This window comes from Gambusia affinis, linkage group LG02 (genome assembly GCF_019740435.1).
Source record: "Gambusia affinis linkage group LG02, SWU_Gaff_1.0, whole genome shotgun sequence".
Taxonomy (NCBI): domain Eukaryota; kingdom Metazoa; phylum Chordata; class Actinopteri; order Cyprinodontiformes; family Poeciliidae; genus Gambusia; species Gambusia affinis.
Window position 1 is genome coordinate 10,227,176 of NC_057869.1, and position 16,202 is coordinate 10,243,377.

The window sequence follows — 16,202 nt, forward strand, 5'->3', positions numbered from 1 at the left end:
AGAAGTACATGAATAATGAATACATTACTACAGTACTCAGGACTTGTTTTTATTAAGCAGTGTTTAGCATTTTTCTGTTCTTGACTGTTAGGCCTTATTAGTTCATCACCTTATTACTCCTGAAATAAAGGCATAGCCACTCCTTTTGTCCTCCGCAGGGTGACATCTTCTCTTGGCTCCCTTATGCAGACATCCCCGATCAGATTATTTTCACTAATTCAAGTATTCAAAGTGCATTATTGCAATACTGTCCCGCTGCAAATGCAAAATGCTTAAATACTATAAAACTGCGAAAAAAACAAAACAAACAAAAGAAAAACTCCCATCAGTGCATCCTGCTCAAATAACAAAACAGCTATCCATTTTGACCCTTGTTCATAAGTACTCCATGTCTCAGACATGGGTAAGCTGTCCTCCCACCCTCTTTCCCATTCCCCTTAGAAAAAATTCAAATATTTACATTTTTAATCCCATTAAAAATGTAAAAAACATGAAGAAAAGAGTGCACAGTGCCACACAGCTTAAAGTCCATAAAGCTCAGCCGTTCTGTGTTGCTGTGACCTGCATTGCTCCAAAATCTTCATCCTCCTCCAGACTGCGTTTGCGACTTCCTGTCAAATAAATGTTGCGATTTGGTCACAAATAAAACTTCGCACCATTTACATAACGGTTGTTTTATATGAAAAGACACAAAAAGAAACTACATCTTTGCAGCCAGTTTAGAAGAAACCTTCATCACCACTGCTCTAAGCAATAATTTGAACAATTATTTTTTTTACAATACTGGTCCATTTTTACAAACCAGAGATGGTTCATCTTGAACAAACCTGGCATCCCAGCTTGTAGAGAGAACGACCTGCCCAACTCTATCGGTGACATCATTTTAATGGTCAGTTTTGCCAGATAGATTGCTTCATATTCCTGCAAAAAGAATCAAAATAATTCCAATACCAATACTGTTAATTTGTATTTTATCATCAGTTTATGGGTTCATAAACTCAAATATGTATTGTGGAAAAAGCATCCAGTATCTGGTTATTCAATATAAATATATTCTTAATTGCCATTGCAATAATTACTACATTTTTTTCCAACAAATTAAAAAATTGCACCAAACAAATCATAATCACATTAAAAAACCCAATGTATTTACATTTACATAATCTCTAGAATACAGCAAGTACATTAAATCATAACCGTATCAAGATTTTTAGGTATGCTGACATACTTGCTAACTGGGTAAATCACGTTTAATAGTGTCTTACCTGCAGTTGGTGGACAAAACCTACATTGGGGTTGATGCAAAATCTCCTCTCCTGTACGTAGCTGAATGCATCCCTGCAGTTACAATCACAATTAGTGTGAGAGCTTTATAAACTGCAAAGATAAAGACTTTGTGGCAAGAGCCGTGATTTTGACTACAAATGAGAGGAAACAAATTACCTGTACTTCATCCCAAATGTTTCCATAAGGTAGGCAATCACTAAGGCAGCACTACAAGAGGTAAACATAATAATGTTACTCAAACAGATGATTCAATTTTATTTTCTGAACAGAAAACTACTGATCAGTGAATATGTAGGACATTACATAGCTAATTTTTTAAAATTTTATAATAATCAGTTTTTTAAAATATACCAAAAATTCTAATATACATAGATTATTTTTTAATGTTGTAAACTATACTCTGTAATATTAACAGAGATAAACCCTGGGAAAAAAAATCATTTGAATTAGTGAGTTTCTTCTTAAATATTTTTCAAAATATTTAATTTTATTTTTAAATCCATTTGATTTTCTTGAGATGCACCAAGGGCAAGAAGATATGGCTGAAAACATATCACAATATAAACATTTCATGCAAGTCAATATCAATAATTATTGATTAATTTATTGTTATAAATATCTGAAATACTAAATTGGTGGTGTAATCTTTCCTATTTTAAGCACACCGTTGTTCATTTTTAAGCAGTTGTGAGGGCAAACATTAAACTGCTACTGCCAAAGTTACTCAACAGGTTGTCGCTAGGTAACCAGAGAATGGGTGAGTTGCCAGGTAACCGAAGACTGAGTAAGTTAGTTGATGCCATCAACCTTGCTCAGCTGGGTGTGAGAGATTGAGCAGCTGAGGTCTTTCCTCTGCCTACATCCCCCAGAATGCTGTGTGGTTCTGGGTCAGAGTTCAGTAAAATTATTGAGTAATGTAACAGAGGTATTATGTAATGACATTGATCATGTGGCTGTATACATATTTTGTTATTGATTTGCTATCTAGGCCTTAATGCACCTTCACTTTAGGAGCCTCTTGTGTTTTTTCGGCCTGAAATTGCACACATACAACAAAGTAATGCCTCACCTTCTTGATATTCCTGCATTACCATGAACCAGCACCTTTCCTACAGGGGAAAAACACAGGTGACTTTATTGAACAGAAAAATATTTAAAACATGACAAACAGCAAGGAAACTTACCATCTGTTGACAAACAGCTATCAATAAATTCTTTAGTCTGTAAAAAGGAAACAAGACAGTGTATTGTAAATAATGTCAATGCTCTTTGACTGAATAAAATGCTTTTTTCTAAAGGGCCACGCCTAATCCATGACTTACCATAGGAAAAAAACGAATTATATTTTCTACTGGATTGTCAGCAATATCTAAAACAAGATATCTACAAAAAATATATGAAATTAGATTCACTCAAACAATAAGCATATAGTGTTCTGAGCATATTATGTGTGTTACCTCACCTAAATCTATGAGAGAAATTGGGTTTGATAAAATTGGCTTCAATGTCTTGGCGAACACAAATGATGTGCGTTATGCCATGTCTCTCAAGAGTTGGCAGCTAGAAGAAGACAAAACATTGAGAGGTACAATTAAAACCATGTTTATTTTCTTTCAGAAATACATGTGTTTATTCGGGAGGATGGTTCTTCAAAGTATTACCTTGCTTTTCATTGCAGCAGAGTAGGGCCCTAAAAACAGTCCAGGTAAAATCTCCTGAACAGAAATATACATAATGACACACCATCAGCATAATGACACACCATCAGCAAATACAGTTACATTTCATACGCTGCACACCAAGTACAGTAGAGCTGTGCTTGTCTGACAAATGGTATAAGATTTCTATCTTTAATATCAAAATTAAAAGGAAACTGTTTCCCAGCAATAATTTCAGACTGTGACTAAAATGAAAAGTAACAGACAAAACGCTGATCAGGCATAACATTGTGACCACTGAGGGGTAAAGGTTGACCTGTCCAGTCTGAGTAATCTGCTGAAAGAACCAACAATGGGTACAAGAGCTCCAGAACCGGATAGAGGTGCAATAGAAGAAGGTAGCCTTTATTTTCTGTTCTGTTTCTATCTTCCAACAAACTATTAGGCAAATGGCTATAATGTTATGCCTAATCTTAATTGGTGAACATTGAACATATCGCTATATACCCATTCATTATTTAGGTAAATGAAGTAGTGACTTTGACAATATGTAAATCTGTAGCTTCTAGCTACGCAAAATAAAGTGTTCAGGCGTAAAAACCTTTTGTAAATTTCCCATATGCAGTAATGTAACATACCTGCATTTCTCTTCTCATCGGATAAGCCCAGTCCTGCAACAGGAAGATGTATAAGCAAGTTTAGAGCCTGAGAGGACAATTACTCCAAGTTTATTTTGATGTGTGCATTCGTGGCTAATGATTGTTAGCTTCCCGGTGTTCATTACGTGAAGAAATTCATCAACATTAACGGTTTTAAACACAAACAGTTTTTCGTGCATCGACAACACTCGGTCATATCCGCAAAATGTCCCACAAAAAGTCCATATGAGTGCATATTTTCTCCTGCTAAAAATAAGGCTGTTTGTTAGCTTAGGTTAGCTGCTCACAGGCAGTGTACGCTAGGCAAGCTGATGGTCTCACCAGAAGCTCCTCCTTAGTCGCGGGTAGAGACGGGAACTGCAGTTTGTTTTCCTCCTCCATTCTGCCGTGTGTTCGGGCTTCACCGGCTGAAAAGTTGATTTTCTTGTCACAGCGGGGTTAGCTGGATAAGGGACACAATTTGTGAAGAGGCTCAACGTGCGAGTCCGCCATGCTGTTACCTGACAACAGTGTCACGTGACCCTTCAGCCGACGGCAAGAAGGAGGGGAAGAAGCGCAAGGATGGAATAATGGCCGATAGAAATGGCGACATCTAGTGGCCATTGCACGCAAGAAAATCACATTTAGATGTTTTTTTTCTCTTGGTTGAGCTTTGACCCTGATTTTTTCATATAATTATGGGGTACCACTAGTAAAGTTAAACAGGAAGAAATTAACAGTAATATTTTTGGTTTATTTAGCCTGTCATTGAGAGAGAAAGATGGGTGTTAATTTTTCAAAGCGACATTTTCATCATATTATAATTCTTATAATTCTAAATGCCATTGTTCCCAAGTCAACATTTAATTGACAAACTAAATATTTAGTTTACAAATTCAATATTTAGACTGCAAATAAAACATTTAGTTTCCAACAAACTGTTTAGGTCTGAACAAAATATTTTGTTTACAAACTAAATATTTAGTTCCAAATTAACTACTTAATGTGCTAACTAAATATTTAGCTTGTGGGTTAAATACACATTGTTATTACTAAATTCAAAAACTCTCATCAAAATGTGGGGTGTTTTGGAAGATCTACAAAAAACCTTATTCAGAAAGAGCCTTCCATTGGTGAAAAGTTTACTTTTTTTACATTTAGAAAAAATTATTTCCAAAAAATGTAAATGTTAACAGAGGATATTAATAACAGTATCATCATCTGTTACTTCCTTACTGTCCCAGTTTGTTGTCACAAGACAGATGCTTCACACTTCATTCTATACTTTTGCATTAAGAGTTTGGTATATTCAACAAAACCCTAAAAAATGTCCTTTCCTCCACTGTTCGTATTCATTAATATAAAGAGTTTTTGTAAATGTGCTGTGTAGGTATTTGTGTGTGTCTTTTTCATATAGAGGAGTTTCTGAGGACCAATGGTCTAAATAACAAGCACAAATCATAACTACTCTACCACTTGCTTGGCAGTTTGTAGGTGCATGGCACATGTATATTATGGCCATAATTAAATGTTATTCTCCAATATGGATCGTTCTACATGTTTATCTTTAAAGAATACATTCTTTTAAATACTAACCTCTGGTATTTTGTTTGTGTTGTGGCTTCCATTTCTTCGTCCTTAACTTCTGTGTCAGCAGCTTTCAAGTAGCTATTTACATTTCTTTTTAGGCAATGTCTGTGTCCTAACCTTGTCTGTGTAAAGCGAAAACACTTTAGCTTCAAAGTTCACAGATCTGCTTGGTGCAAAAGCAACACAGAGCAGACCTTCAAATATGCCAAGTGAAAAAAATAGGGTTAGGAAAATGTTTAATGTAGGACAACATTCCACAGGTGTGCAATACCTGTGTTAGAATGTTTAATTACAGGGGTTTAGGTCCCTGACTATTCCTTCACAAGTTTTTCACAGGTGGGTAAATATTCTCAATGTTTGAGTTTCCTAATATGTGAACTGCACCTGCAGTAAATCTTGGAAAGTGAAAATAATTTGTGTGAAGCAAAAGCTTCTTTGAGTTTTTAGTTATTTTCTACGTGTGACTATCTTCTGCATTCAAATATTTCTGGAGCAATATTTCTGTGTTCAAAAGTTTTGTTTGATAAAAATGATAAATGTCTGAGAAGAAGTCACGTGGACGTACATGAAGAATGTGTTTTTGGCTTCTTTTCCGTATTTTGAAGCAAGCACAAAAATCTTAATTTCAAAATAAGAATTTTAATACTCTTTACTAAGTAAAGTTTACTTAGTGGCACTCGTGCCATCAAATCTTTTCTTCAAATCTCTTTTGTCAAATGTTTGCATAAGTTTTCAGTTTAAGTTTTTCCCTTCATTATATATTAATAATAATAGCCGATAGTGGGGAAGGAAAACAACATTCGTAAAGCTGTGTGGATAATTTGTACATGCTTGTTTTGTTGTCTCTGACTCGTGGCGTCTGTTTGCTGCTATCTTATTCTTCAGTGTTTTGTTTACCATCGGGAGAAGATCTCCCTTTGTTCACATATCAGAAGAAGATGAAATCTTTGTATCTGACACAGGATTGAAAGTGTGTGTATATTTTTCTTTGGTTTATGAGTGTGTTTGTTCGTGAGTTCATATCATGGACCATTGCTTTGCAGCACAGCTGGCCAACATGCAAGGACACAGTAAAAATTGCTTCCTTATCAGATACGGAGCAGAGATATTTCCTGCTGCTTCTATTCTGCTGGCACACACTCGCCCCAAATTAGTCTTTGAAGAATATCAATTACATGCATTTCAGTTTGAAACACATTCCTCACCTGTTTTTTTTTCTTTCCAGCTTTCGCTTCTGCTTTCAAGGAGCTCTGTGTGAGGCGGTGCCCCTGTACAATACAAATTTCTCAGAGTTAGCTGCTTCTTACGATCAGCCCTACCAGATGAGAAATGAATAAAAATGCAATGATGCAAACATCACTAGCTCTTGAAGAATGTAGGTGCCATGTTAGAGAAAATATATAGATGGCCTTACAAATGTCAGTATTGCACAGAAGAAGTACAGCAAAGTGTATTTCTCGCACCTGTCAGTGTGTAAACTGAAACTGTATTTATCCATCCTTGGATCCAGTGGTCTTTTCTATGCCTCAATGTTTCTCTGAGGGGAACAATCAAACCAGCAGTCTTCTCTTGTTGCATTTTGGATAAACAAGTTACAGACATTCATCACAAGAGCAAAAAGGACAAAGAATAAGATTGAAGAGCAAGTTTGGTCATAATGCATTGGCTGGAATTGCTCTTCTAGAATTGCCAGGTTTAAAGAAAGCCATTTTAAATAGATAAAAAAAAAATTCATATTAATTTGTGCCATTTTCCCAGTCCCTCTTTTCACCAAGAGATTTATAATGAAAGTAAGAAGAAAGGGGACTGCAGTATGTGGGCAGTGCCTTTATAAAAACAATGCAATGGTGGTAACTACATCAGTATGCTGCTTGGAAATAAATCTTGTATTAATTTAAAACTGCATTTTCAGAACAAAAAAAGAGCTTCACACTCTGCTGAATGTCAGTATTTTGTGTACAGGTAAAACAGTCCTTAAACAAAACTGACAGAATGATAAAGAATACAAACACAAACTCATCTGGTTACTGGTTGTTTTCTGGAAGGAAACTGAAAAATATTCCTATTAATAATGAAAAGACTTATCCACAAGGCTAGCTCAAAAAATAATATAATTATGAGACTGATATCACAGCAACTGCTCTTCATAAGGGTGCAGTCAGATAACGGGAACAGATACAGAGCATAACCTAAAAATCTGCCTCAAGTGTGGAGACTGTACTTTGTCATAACTTATTTTTACATTCAGTGATTTCACTCATGGAAGCCAACTTTAATCCCCAAAGAATATCATGAAAAGCCCCCTGCCTCTTCAAAAAAGCTTCCACTACTTTCATTAATAAAACGCCATCAGCATCAGTGAAGAGAAACTTTGCTCTCTTGGGAAACTATGGTCCCACTGTGAAAGCTCATCATGCATTCATCCGTGCAAATGCTGAAGGTGTTAAGGTCCTATTCAATATTACTTTGCAGTTCATCACTAAGGCATTCAATAAGATTCAGATCAGCAAGGTAAGGAAGCTTTGTGATTAACTCTGTTTCATCCACTGCTCTCTGTAATGTTAGGCGGTTCTCGGGGGAGAGAAGGGCTAAAATAGTTCAAGGTAGGAAATGCAGTCAGGTGTACAGGTTTCAATAAATTTCTAAAAGTGGCTGTGAGTAAACACCAAGCACAAAATACTTCCTATAAACACATTTTCATCCTAAAGCCGTTGCTCTAGCCTTTCACTACTCTCCCACTAAGTGCAAATAGTGCATGAGACATGAGTGGAGGAATTTTTATTGTGGTGTCTAAGGAATTATCATTGTGAAGTCAATGCTCAGACTAGACTGCCTATATTATATGTGCAAATGATTGACATCTGGCAGAAGACAACACGTATAATACAAACAGATGCACAGTTGAACCTGGAATATGAGTTTTAAACCACTCCCTTTCCAACTGTCTGTATTTGCTAGTTGTGCTCCAGCACCAACACTTAAATGGGAACATCAAGTACAGTTTTTTTCTCATTCTCTTTTTGTTATCCTTTATGAAGGTACACCAGCTATTGTTGTCTCAGTTCTTCACTGTCTTGTCCAAATCTTGTCCAGCTAAGAAAATGCTAGAAAATGTTTTTTCTTCAGCAGTGGAGTGTGCAGAGAGGCCTAAGTGGTTAAGGTTAGTATTTTTTGTTTTATTGTTTGATAAAAAAAAAAAAAAAAAATTATCCCTGCTACCCTGTGTGTAATTTTGAGGCTCTGTAAATGTTCCTTGACTCTTGACAAAATTTGGATTATTATTTTTAATTGTCTGTCCTAGTTCTTTTAAGGGGGTCTGGCTGTGGCTGGTTTGTAGTGAAATTAACTTCTTTCCACTTTCATATTAAAATGGTCCAACAGCACATATTAGAGTTAGTATTACAATTAGTATGTTTTGCAACAGTAAGACTTTTAATTGTCAAGGTCTCTTTTCAATAACCACTGTGTTTAATAGTTGAGTAATTAGAAACCTTTTTGTTGGCCATCAGTTGGTATTAAACCAGTTGAGATTGATTTGCACTGCTTTAAAAAGCAGCAGTACTTTTTAAATACTGACAGATTCCAGATGATTTCATGGCTTTCTGCATATCCTTTCTTCATGTCATCGTCTCCTCTTTCGGCTTTTCTCCACAGTGAATCATCTGTCTTCATTTAGTCCTAACCACTGCATCCTCTACCCTCACACCAACTGACATCATGTGGTCCTCTTTCACCACATCAATAAATCTATTTTGGTATTCTATCTCATTTCTTCATGCACTCGTTACTTATTCTCTTTACCATTCTACTTATGTGAATTAAATTGTTTTAGTTTCTTTGCATGTGTGGATTATTTGGGTTGTTACCAATATTTCATGTCAATTGAAATGTTAGAAAGATATTCACAGACAAAAACATAAATGTATTTGATTCTTATTTTATCCATTGTTTGTTTCCCCCTGTGATGTCTCTGCTCAAGAATAGTAAGAGAGATATTTTTTGGCAGTGTGCGATTTTTTTTGTGTGTGTTTTAAAACAAAATCAACCACTTACATTTTGTTGTTTATAATTGGATTTTGATCAAATTACCAAAATGTGGATAGATTATTAAACATCAAAAGCATTTTTACATCTTAGTCTATACTGCTGACATATTATCCATATTAAAAGAGCACCTGTACCTTATCAAAGATTTAACCTTGCCCCTTGCCTATCCATCACTAGAAAAAGACAACAGTGCACTGATAAACAAGCTTTTGGACCAATACATATAATGAAGACCTTCATATTTATAGGCCCAAAAAATGGCATTATCTAAAAATCCATCAGAAAAGCTCCCCGATCCATTTTCCAATCTGGTACACTAGATGGCAGTCAAATATAATCGTTTAACATGCAATAAAGATAGACGGACTTCAGTTAAAGATGGCCATCACTGAAAAATGGTTTGAGTTCTGTTCCTCTGAGAAGGATGATGGAAAAACTGTTTTCTGAAGCAGAAATGTTATTATTGTTATTACTATTACTACTGTAAGTGTTTAACTACTGGCTTCTTTAAGGTGACTTCTTTAGGTTTGTACATGCTTCAGGTATTTGGCATAGTGAATTTCTATATCTACATTTTTATAACAAGTCAGTGACTTTCCAACATGTCTTATGAACTGAAACATTCAGCATTCTTCAGCCTAAAAGTGCTATAAGAGAGTCTCAGCACCACAGCCTGAACTCCACACTTAATATTTTACTGCACTCAAAGTTGACAACACCCTCCAACCATCCCCATCACCGATTCCCACCCCCACCCTGGTTATTGAGCCTGCAGCAGAGTCTCAGCAAATCATTACTAAATTACTGATTACAGGCGTAAAGCGATACAAATGAGGAGGTTGCCCCTGATGCTTAATTGGTAGGATGTAATAACGGAGCAGTGATATGTGGGCCCTTAATTGTGTGTTTATTGGGCTATTTATTGGAGGGTGTCCCTCCCCTGGCTGGTTGCTGATGAGGTGAGCTGCGTTTCCGCTGGCGTGCTATCAATCCTGCTTCATTAAGGACGCGCAGGATGGGAAGTGAGACCGGCGTGAAGATTGCCTTCCAGACTGACGTGGGCAGAGGAGTCAGCCGTGTTTATGAATTCTAAATTCCCACTGACAGAAAATCCATGTAGCAAAGCAACCATAAATAAAGAGCCTAACTTCTCTGCTGACTCTTGGCTTTCGAAAGCAAAATTAGGTTTCTAAATGAGGGAATCTGGGAAAAAATTTCAAGTTGAAAAGTCATATTTATGCAAATTTTAATTTTGCTTTGTTTCCCCATATGTCCCCGTGTTTAGAGAAGAAAACTTAATTAAAGCCTTATTATGAAATTCCTTTATGCTTGACATCAATTTAAATAATTCTTGTTTCATCTTCTCAAACTAGATAAGAGTGATCTTGAGTACCATGATGAGTTCTGCATCTCTTAAAGTAATATCAAGAGGAAGGTTTTACATGACAACTTTTGTAACCCCATCGTTTCTGTGCAGATGTGAAGATTTGAAGTATATCTACACTGCCAGTTGTAACAAAGAGGAGTTGTCAAAAGTGAGCAACTATTATGCAATTGTATAAATAATTGTAATATGGATCACAAAATGTCAATACAATGTGTAACTCTCGACCTGTCATATACACATGGATTATGATTCACATTTTCCACTACTACAAACGTTCACTATAGGATTGGTATCTTTGCTCTTTGTTTTATAGCATTTATTGTGGAGCCCTCATTCTTAAATTTTGGCCCAAGAAACACTTGGGCTGAACTTTTGCCGCTCAGAAAAAAATTGGGGGTTCTGAGATAATGTACGTCAACAACCAAAAAGACAAGCTGTTCAAGACTACTCCAAAAAACAGATAGAAACTCAAGTGGATAACAGTGCATCAGGAAAAAGTGCTAATATCTTCTCTCGCTATGTTCCATTAACCTCTGAGTTCACAACTTTGGTCTGGGAATGTTAACTCACCCAGTTAGCCGTGTTCCAGTTCCAAGTTCAAAAACAGTGGGATTTGATATGCTCCTTGGTTAGGCTAACTTTGTGAAAAGTACTAATTTATCTGAATTGTGTACATACCGTAGAAATATTTTTTAATAAACAACATTGTATATAATTGTGTGTGTGAACAACTTACATTGCCAACAACACAACGCATTATTTTTGTCTGGATTGGTGGAAAATATCTAACTTTTCCACTCAAATATTTGACTTCTAATTTTCCAGCTTCCAACATGAAAGTTTTTACTTCTGGGTAAAAATGGAGGGATAAGGGATGCAGTGACTGTGCATGTTTTATTATTGTTTAGTTTTTTTAGGACATTATAGTAACAAATAAACAATTTAACCCCTTAACTGTCAGGATGACACCAGTGTCTTCATGAACCCATTAACTTACACGTGTGCATTTTGAGGGTGGCAGTTAAGAAAATTTTCTTTATTTTTCTAAAAACTTATCAGTATCCCAGAAAATGCAATACTTGTTACCAGTCTAAAATTAAACAAAAATCAGTCTAAAAAGTAAAGTATTTTTCTTAATGATTGAGGTCTTATTGCAAACTTCAATGATTAATAAAATAAACGTGTATATTTTATAAAATATAGTTATTTTTAAATTTCAGAATTATGATATTGACACTTCAGTGAGAAATTGAATTACTACATTGGAACTATTTGCCAACTAATGTGACAGACTGATGAGACAGGAACTGTGTCATTGCATGAGGAGATCTGGAGTGGCAGAGGACATAGATGATAACTGTGAGACAGCAGTGAGGTTACTACAAGTGTGCTGTAGTGACATAGGAACTGTAGGTGGAGGTGGGACTACATCAAGGATCAGCTCTAAGCCCCTATGTGTTTGCTTTGGTGTCAAATAAGCTAACAGATTAGCTTAGACAGGAGTTTCCATGGATTATGATGTTTCCAGATGACATTGTAATGTGCAGTGAGAGCAGGTAGAGCAAAAGCTAGAGATGTGGAGATGTGTACTGGAAAAGAAAGGAATAAATGTTGGCTGCAGCAAGTAAGAATACATATGTGTAAATGAGAGGGACACCAGTGTAAAGGTCATTTAAATCTGGAGAGACTCAGACGAAGAAAGAAAGCGATTTGAAAGTTTATTGACATGCATGAATTAAAGTTCTTTGGCGCTCGGGCCCCGGCTGAGAACATTGAGCTGTGATTTGCAATAAGCTCAGATGAGCATTCCCAATGCTGATTAGGAATATCATCCCCCGGGACCCGACACTGGTGGTGGAGGTCGGTGAAGGATACGAGCCTGAGGAGCCGGGAGAGAGGAGGTGGCTTGAGCGCGGCTGGAAAACGGAAGATGCCATAGATGGAGGTCCTTATCAGCTGGGGCTTGGTCGGTGATTGGACGTGACGTGGCTTGGTCCAGCGTTGATAGGTCGGCGATGATGAGCGGGACACACTGATTGGATGATGCGGGTGGGACTAAAGAGACTTCCAGTTTGAATTTACGCCTAGGCTTCATGTTACAGAGACTTGAAGTAAAGAAGGTAGAGAACTGTAGGTACCTGAGGTCAACTGTCCAAAGCAATGGAGTGTGTGGAAAAGTGGTAAAGAAGAGTGTGCAAGCAGGTTGCAATGGGTGGAGAAAAGTGTCAGGTGTGATGAGTGATGAAAGTGTAAGAGTAAAAATGAAAGAAAAGCTGTACATGAAGATAGTAAGTATGAGAGTAGAGGATGCAGAGGTTAGAAATAAATTGAGAGAAATGTTTGGTGTAAAGACCTCCGAAGGGAAAAGTTGAAAGAGAATAAGAAGATTGGTACTATTTGCCATTGGTAGATTGGTGTTGTTGTTGCTGCTATTCAAATGAAGAATTGAATTGTTTAAAAAGAACATGAGACCTTGTTTCAACATGAGAAATAATGAAGGAAACAGAATAATTAACTAATCAGGTCTACCTTTTTTTTCTTACAAGTATATTGGTATCTCTCTCTCTCTCTGAAATTCAAAGACTTAGGGAATAATTTGGATTTTTTTTTCTTGCTGAGACATATATCAAGAGGAAATATTTGGATGCCTTCTCATTGATTATAATGGATTTTCTATGCCAGCAGGGTGAGAAATGTCACAAATGTTGCACATTTCTAAGTCTTTGGGACATTACCAGCAACATAACACATTTCAATCATGATAAAGTTTTCTGAAGGGTACATATGTGCAAAAAACAGATTTCTGAGGGTCCAGGTCCTGTTCAGCTATTTAGTAAAGTCTTTTCACATTCTGTTACTTGTGTATTTACTGGAATGGTGCTCATCATAAAAAGTTGAAGAACTACTAATGGGACACTATTAAGAGAGTGGAGTCATCCTAGCATGTGCACATCTTTTGGTGTTTCCAAATAGCAAGCTTTAATTTGCCAGTTTTATGGCTAAACAAACACCTTATTTGCAAATCCAGCCTTTCCAAACTTCTCTGTGTGAAACCATTGCTGACATGTGTGCAATTTGTATTTTGCTAAATAAGTCTCAGCTCATCTGTCTGTAATGATATTTCAAAATATGTGAGAATAATTATTCTTGCATGCATATTTGCTTGGGGCATTCATGTTTACTGTGGGTGTAAGACTGCCTTGTTTATCATCTATTTATCATTGAAACAATATTTGCAGCCTTCTGAGGCCCAGTACAGTAAAAAGTCAGGGCCTTGATAATGACAGACTCCTGTCATCTTCTGACTTCTTTAATCATAGGCCCACCCCTGGACCTTTCTCTCAGAGAATTTGCTCCCCTCCAGCCAGCATCCCTTTTTAAAAATTCAACACTTTACATGTGAGACAGACAGTTCAGTGCTATATGTTCTTTTAATATTCAACATCAGTTGCTCATCTGTGTGTGCTGTGTGGTGTATGATCAAAGACAGTTGGGAGAAATCATAATCCATGGAAATGTGTTTGAGTTGAAGGTGATTTGCGTTGTCAGGGAAACCATCATTCTGTTGGTTTATTTTTCAATCTGCATCAATGAACATTCAGACATAGTTTGGACCTCTTAATGAGACTGCTGATGAGGATCACACGCCTCCGCACAATGTAAATTATGTGGGTTTAAATATATTACAATATTGGTAAGACTGATTGGCCTCTGCAGAAAACTATTTAGAGGTCTTTAATAAAGTTCTCACACAGCACTTTGTTAAAAGAGTTAGACTAAACTAAAATCAGTCACCATAGCCTGAGCGTCATGTTGCATTTACGGTCAACAGCCCTGAAAATACAAGAATATTTTCACCTGAAGATCACTAAGAGTACTTATGACTGTCTTAAAAGAAAATTGTCTTCCAAATCTCAAAGCAGATCCAAACTCTACAACCATATCTGCTTCTTTGATACTTTTGGTTTCTTTTTGAGTCATTTTTGCTGGTGGGCAGGCATGTTTTGAATTTCCCAGTCCTAGAGAGGATGCATGCTTGCCCCTGGGAAATTTACCCGAGGCTTGCATAAAGCACGGCCAATCAAAATAAATTGGGAGAGCTCGTGTCACATCAAGTGCAGCTGTTCTGCAGTCATGTTTTCATTTCTGACCTGCCTGCAGTAGGGTAAAAAATGACTTTACCCAGCCTTCCACTAACTCAAGCTATACAGCATCTTTTTAAAAACACGTGTGTCCATGTCAACATTTATTTGGAAAGATGAAAGATGTGAGCGGATAGAGTTTGGAAGTCATCCTTTTATTAACCATGACATCATTTTTATTCACTGGATATGTGTCATCTGTCCAGGGTTTCTGGACAAATGATCTTGTCCTTACTGGATACAAATGATCTAAATATAATCTCAAGTAAAGTATGGCAAACACTAAGAATTCCCCCAGGCATTGCTAAACAGAAAGCCATATTTCTGTACAGCCCAGTTGGACTTGCAGTTGTGATACTCATAAAAACACATTTAAATGTGAGGCAGCATATATATATTTTTTTATTTGACTGAAAAGTAACCAAATAATCAAGCACCACTAGACGGGTAAAAGTCATGGCTGGACTGGGACTGAAAATGTCAAGTTTTGTAGGTTGTGAGTGGGACCAAAATGCAGACAGAAATTAGGATGAGCACAGTGAAGAATTTAATAATTAACACAAGTCTATAGATCTTATGCAAGGCGAACAGGCTTAGACACAGTAACTGGAGGAATAAAGAACAAGAAAAACCAATAGGATTATATGCTGAGGTGAGAGTGGAGAATGACTTGAATATAGGTAAGAAAATCAGGGGGATCTGGAACTGCTGTGGAGGAAAGAAAAAACAGGAAGATTGAGACACTCCAATCATTTAGTGAGATAAGGTGAGTGAATCTTTAGACAGAACTTCTTTGTAGCTCTGCAGGAGAATAAATTATGCTATTTTGTTTGTGCAAAGACAGTATACATTGTGAAGTGTTGCAAGGAGTGTATTAAACGTTTACAGTGGTGTAAAAATGCATTTGGTCACTCACAGATTTCTACATTTAAATGTTCCAGAATATCAAACAAATTTTTTTTAAAACAAAAAAATAACCTAATTAAATATAAAAACCAAATTACACTGATTATTTTATTAATTAAAAGAAAATTTGGGGGCTTTTTGAAAACAACAGTGAGAGCCATTATCCACAAATGGAGACACGTAAACGTCCATTTCACGTTTGGCAAAAATAACTCAATGATTCCCAAAATATTTGGGAAAATCTTCTGTGGACAAAAAGGGGGAAAAAAGGGAACTTTACTCAAAGATCTGTATTTAGCTTCATGTGGCGTATTCCCAAATTGGCAACAAACATCAGGGACGGCACACATCCGCCAGCAAATACTCCACTATTACTTCAGTTAAATAACCCACACCTGCAACGTCTGGTCTGCAACTGATGCTTGAAGCGATTCTTTTTAACCTGTGCTATCCAAAAGTACCAAAACCTTTGAAAAATCCAGCAAAGGTTAACGTGTAGTAATTTGTCTTCTTTTGACGCACTACTTTATGTGTAATTAAAGGTGGC

General features: G+C 36.5%; 1 protein-coding gene across 1 annotated transcript; it reads right to left on the reverse strand.

Moving 5' to 3' along the window:
- Positions 1-28: 28 nt before the first annotated feature.
- On the reverse strand, positions 29-4,156 carry styx (serine/threonine/tyrosine interacting protein). Its single transcript, XM_044134143.1, has 11 exons — positions 3,926-4,156; positions 3,584-3,616; positions 2,949-3,002; positions 2,750-2,847; positions 2,610-2,670; positions 2,472-2,508; positions 2,357-2,396; positions 1,444-1,494; positions 1,266-1,338; positions 828-921; positions 29-611 (listed from the first exon to the last, which is right to left on the reverse strand). The coding sequence occupies exons 1-11, from the start codon at positions 3,983-3,985 to the stop codon at positions 538-540; spliced, it is 675 nt and encodes a 224-aa protein (XP_043990078.1). The 5' UTR covers positions 3,986-4,156; the 3' UTR covers positions 29-537.
- Between the last annotated feature and the right edge of the window lie 12,046 nt (positions 4,157-16,202).

What these genes read in the sequence shown, in the direction of transcription:
- styx (XM_044134143.1), bottom strand. Translation starts at nt 3,985, where the DNA reads ATGGAGGAGGAAAACAAACTGCAGTTCCCGTCTCTACCCGCGACTAAG. An exon ending in CGATGAGAAGAGAAATGCAG is followed by an intron (nt 3,003 to 3,583) that starts GTATGTTACATT and finishes ATTTCTGTTCAG; the next exon opens with GAGATTTTACCTGGACTGTT. An exon ending in GTTTTGTCCACCAACTGCAG is followed by an intron (nt 922 to 1,265) that starts GTAAGACACTAT and finishes TTCTTTTTGCAG; the next exon opens with GAATATGAAGCAATCTATCT.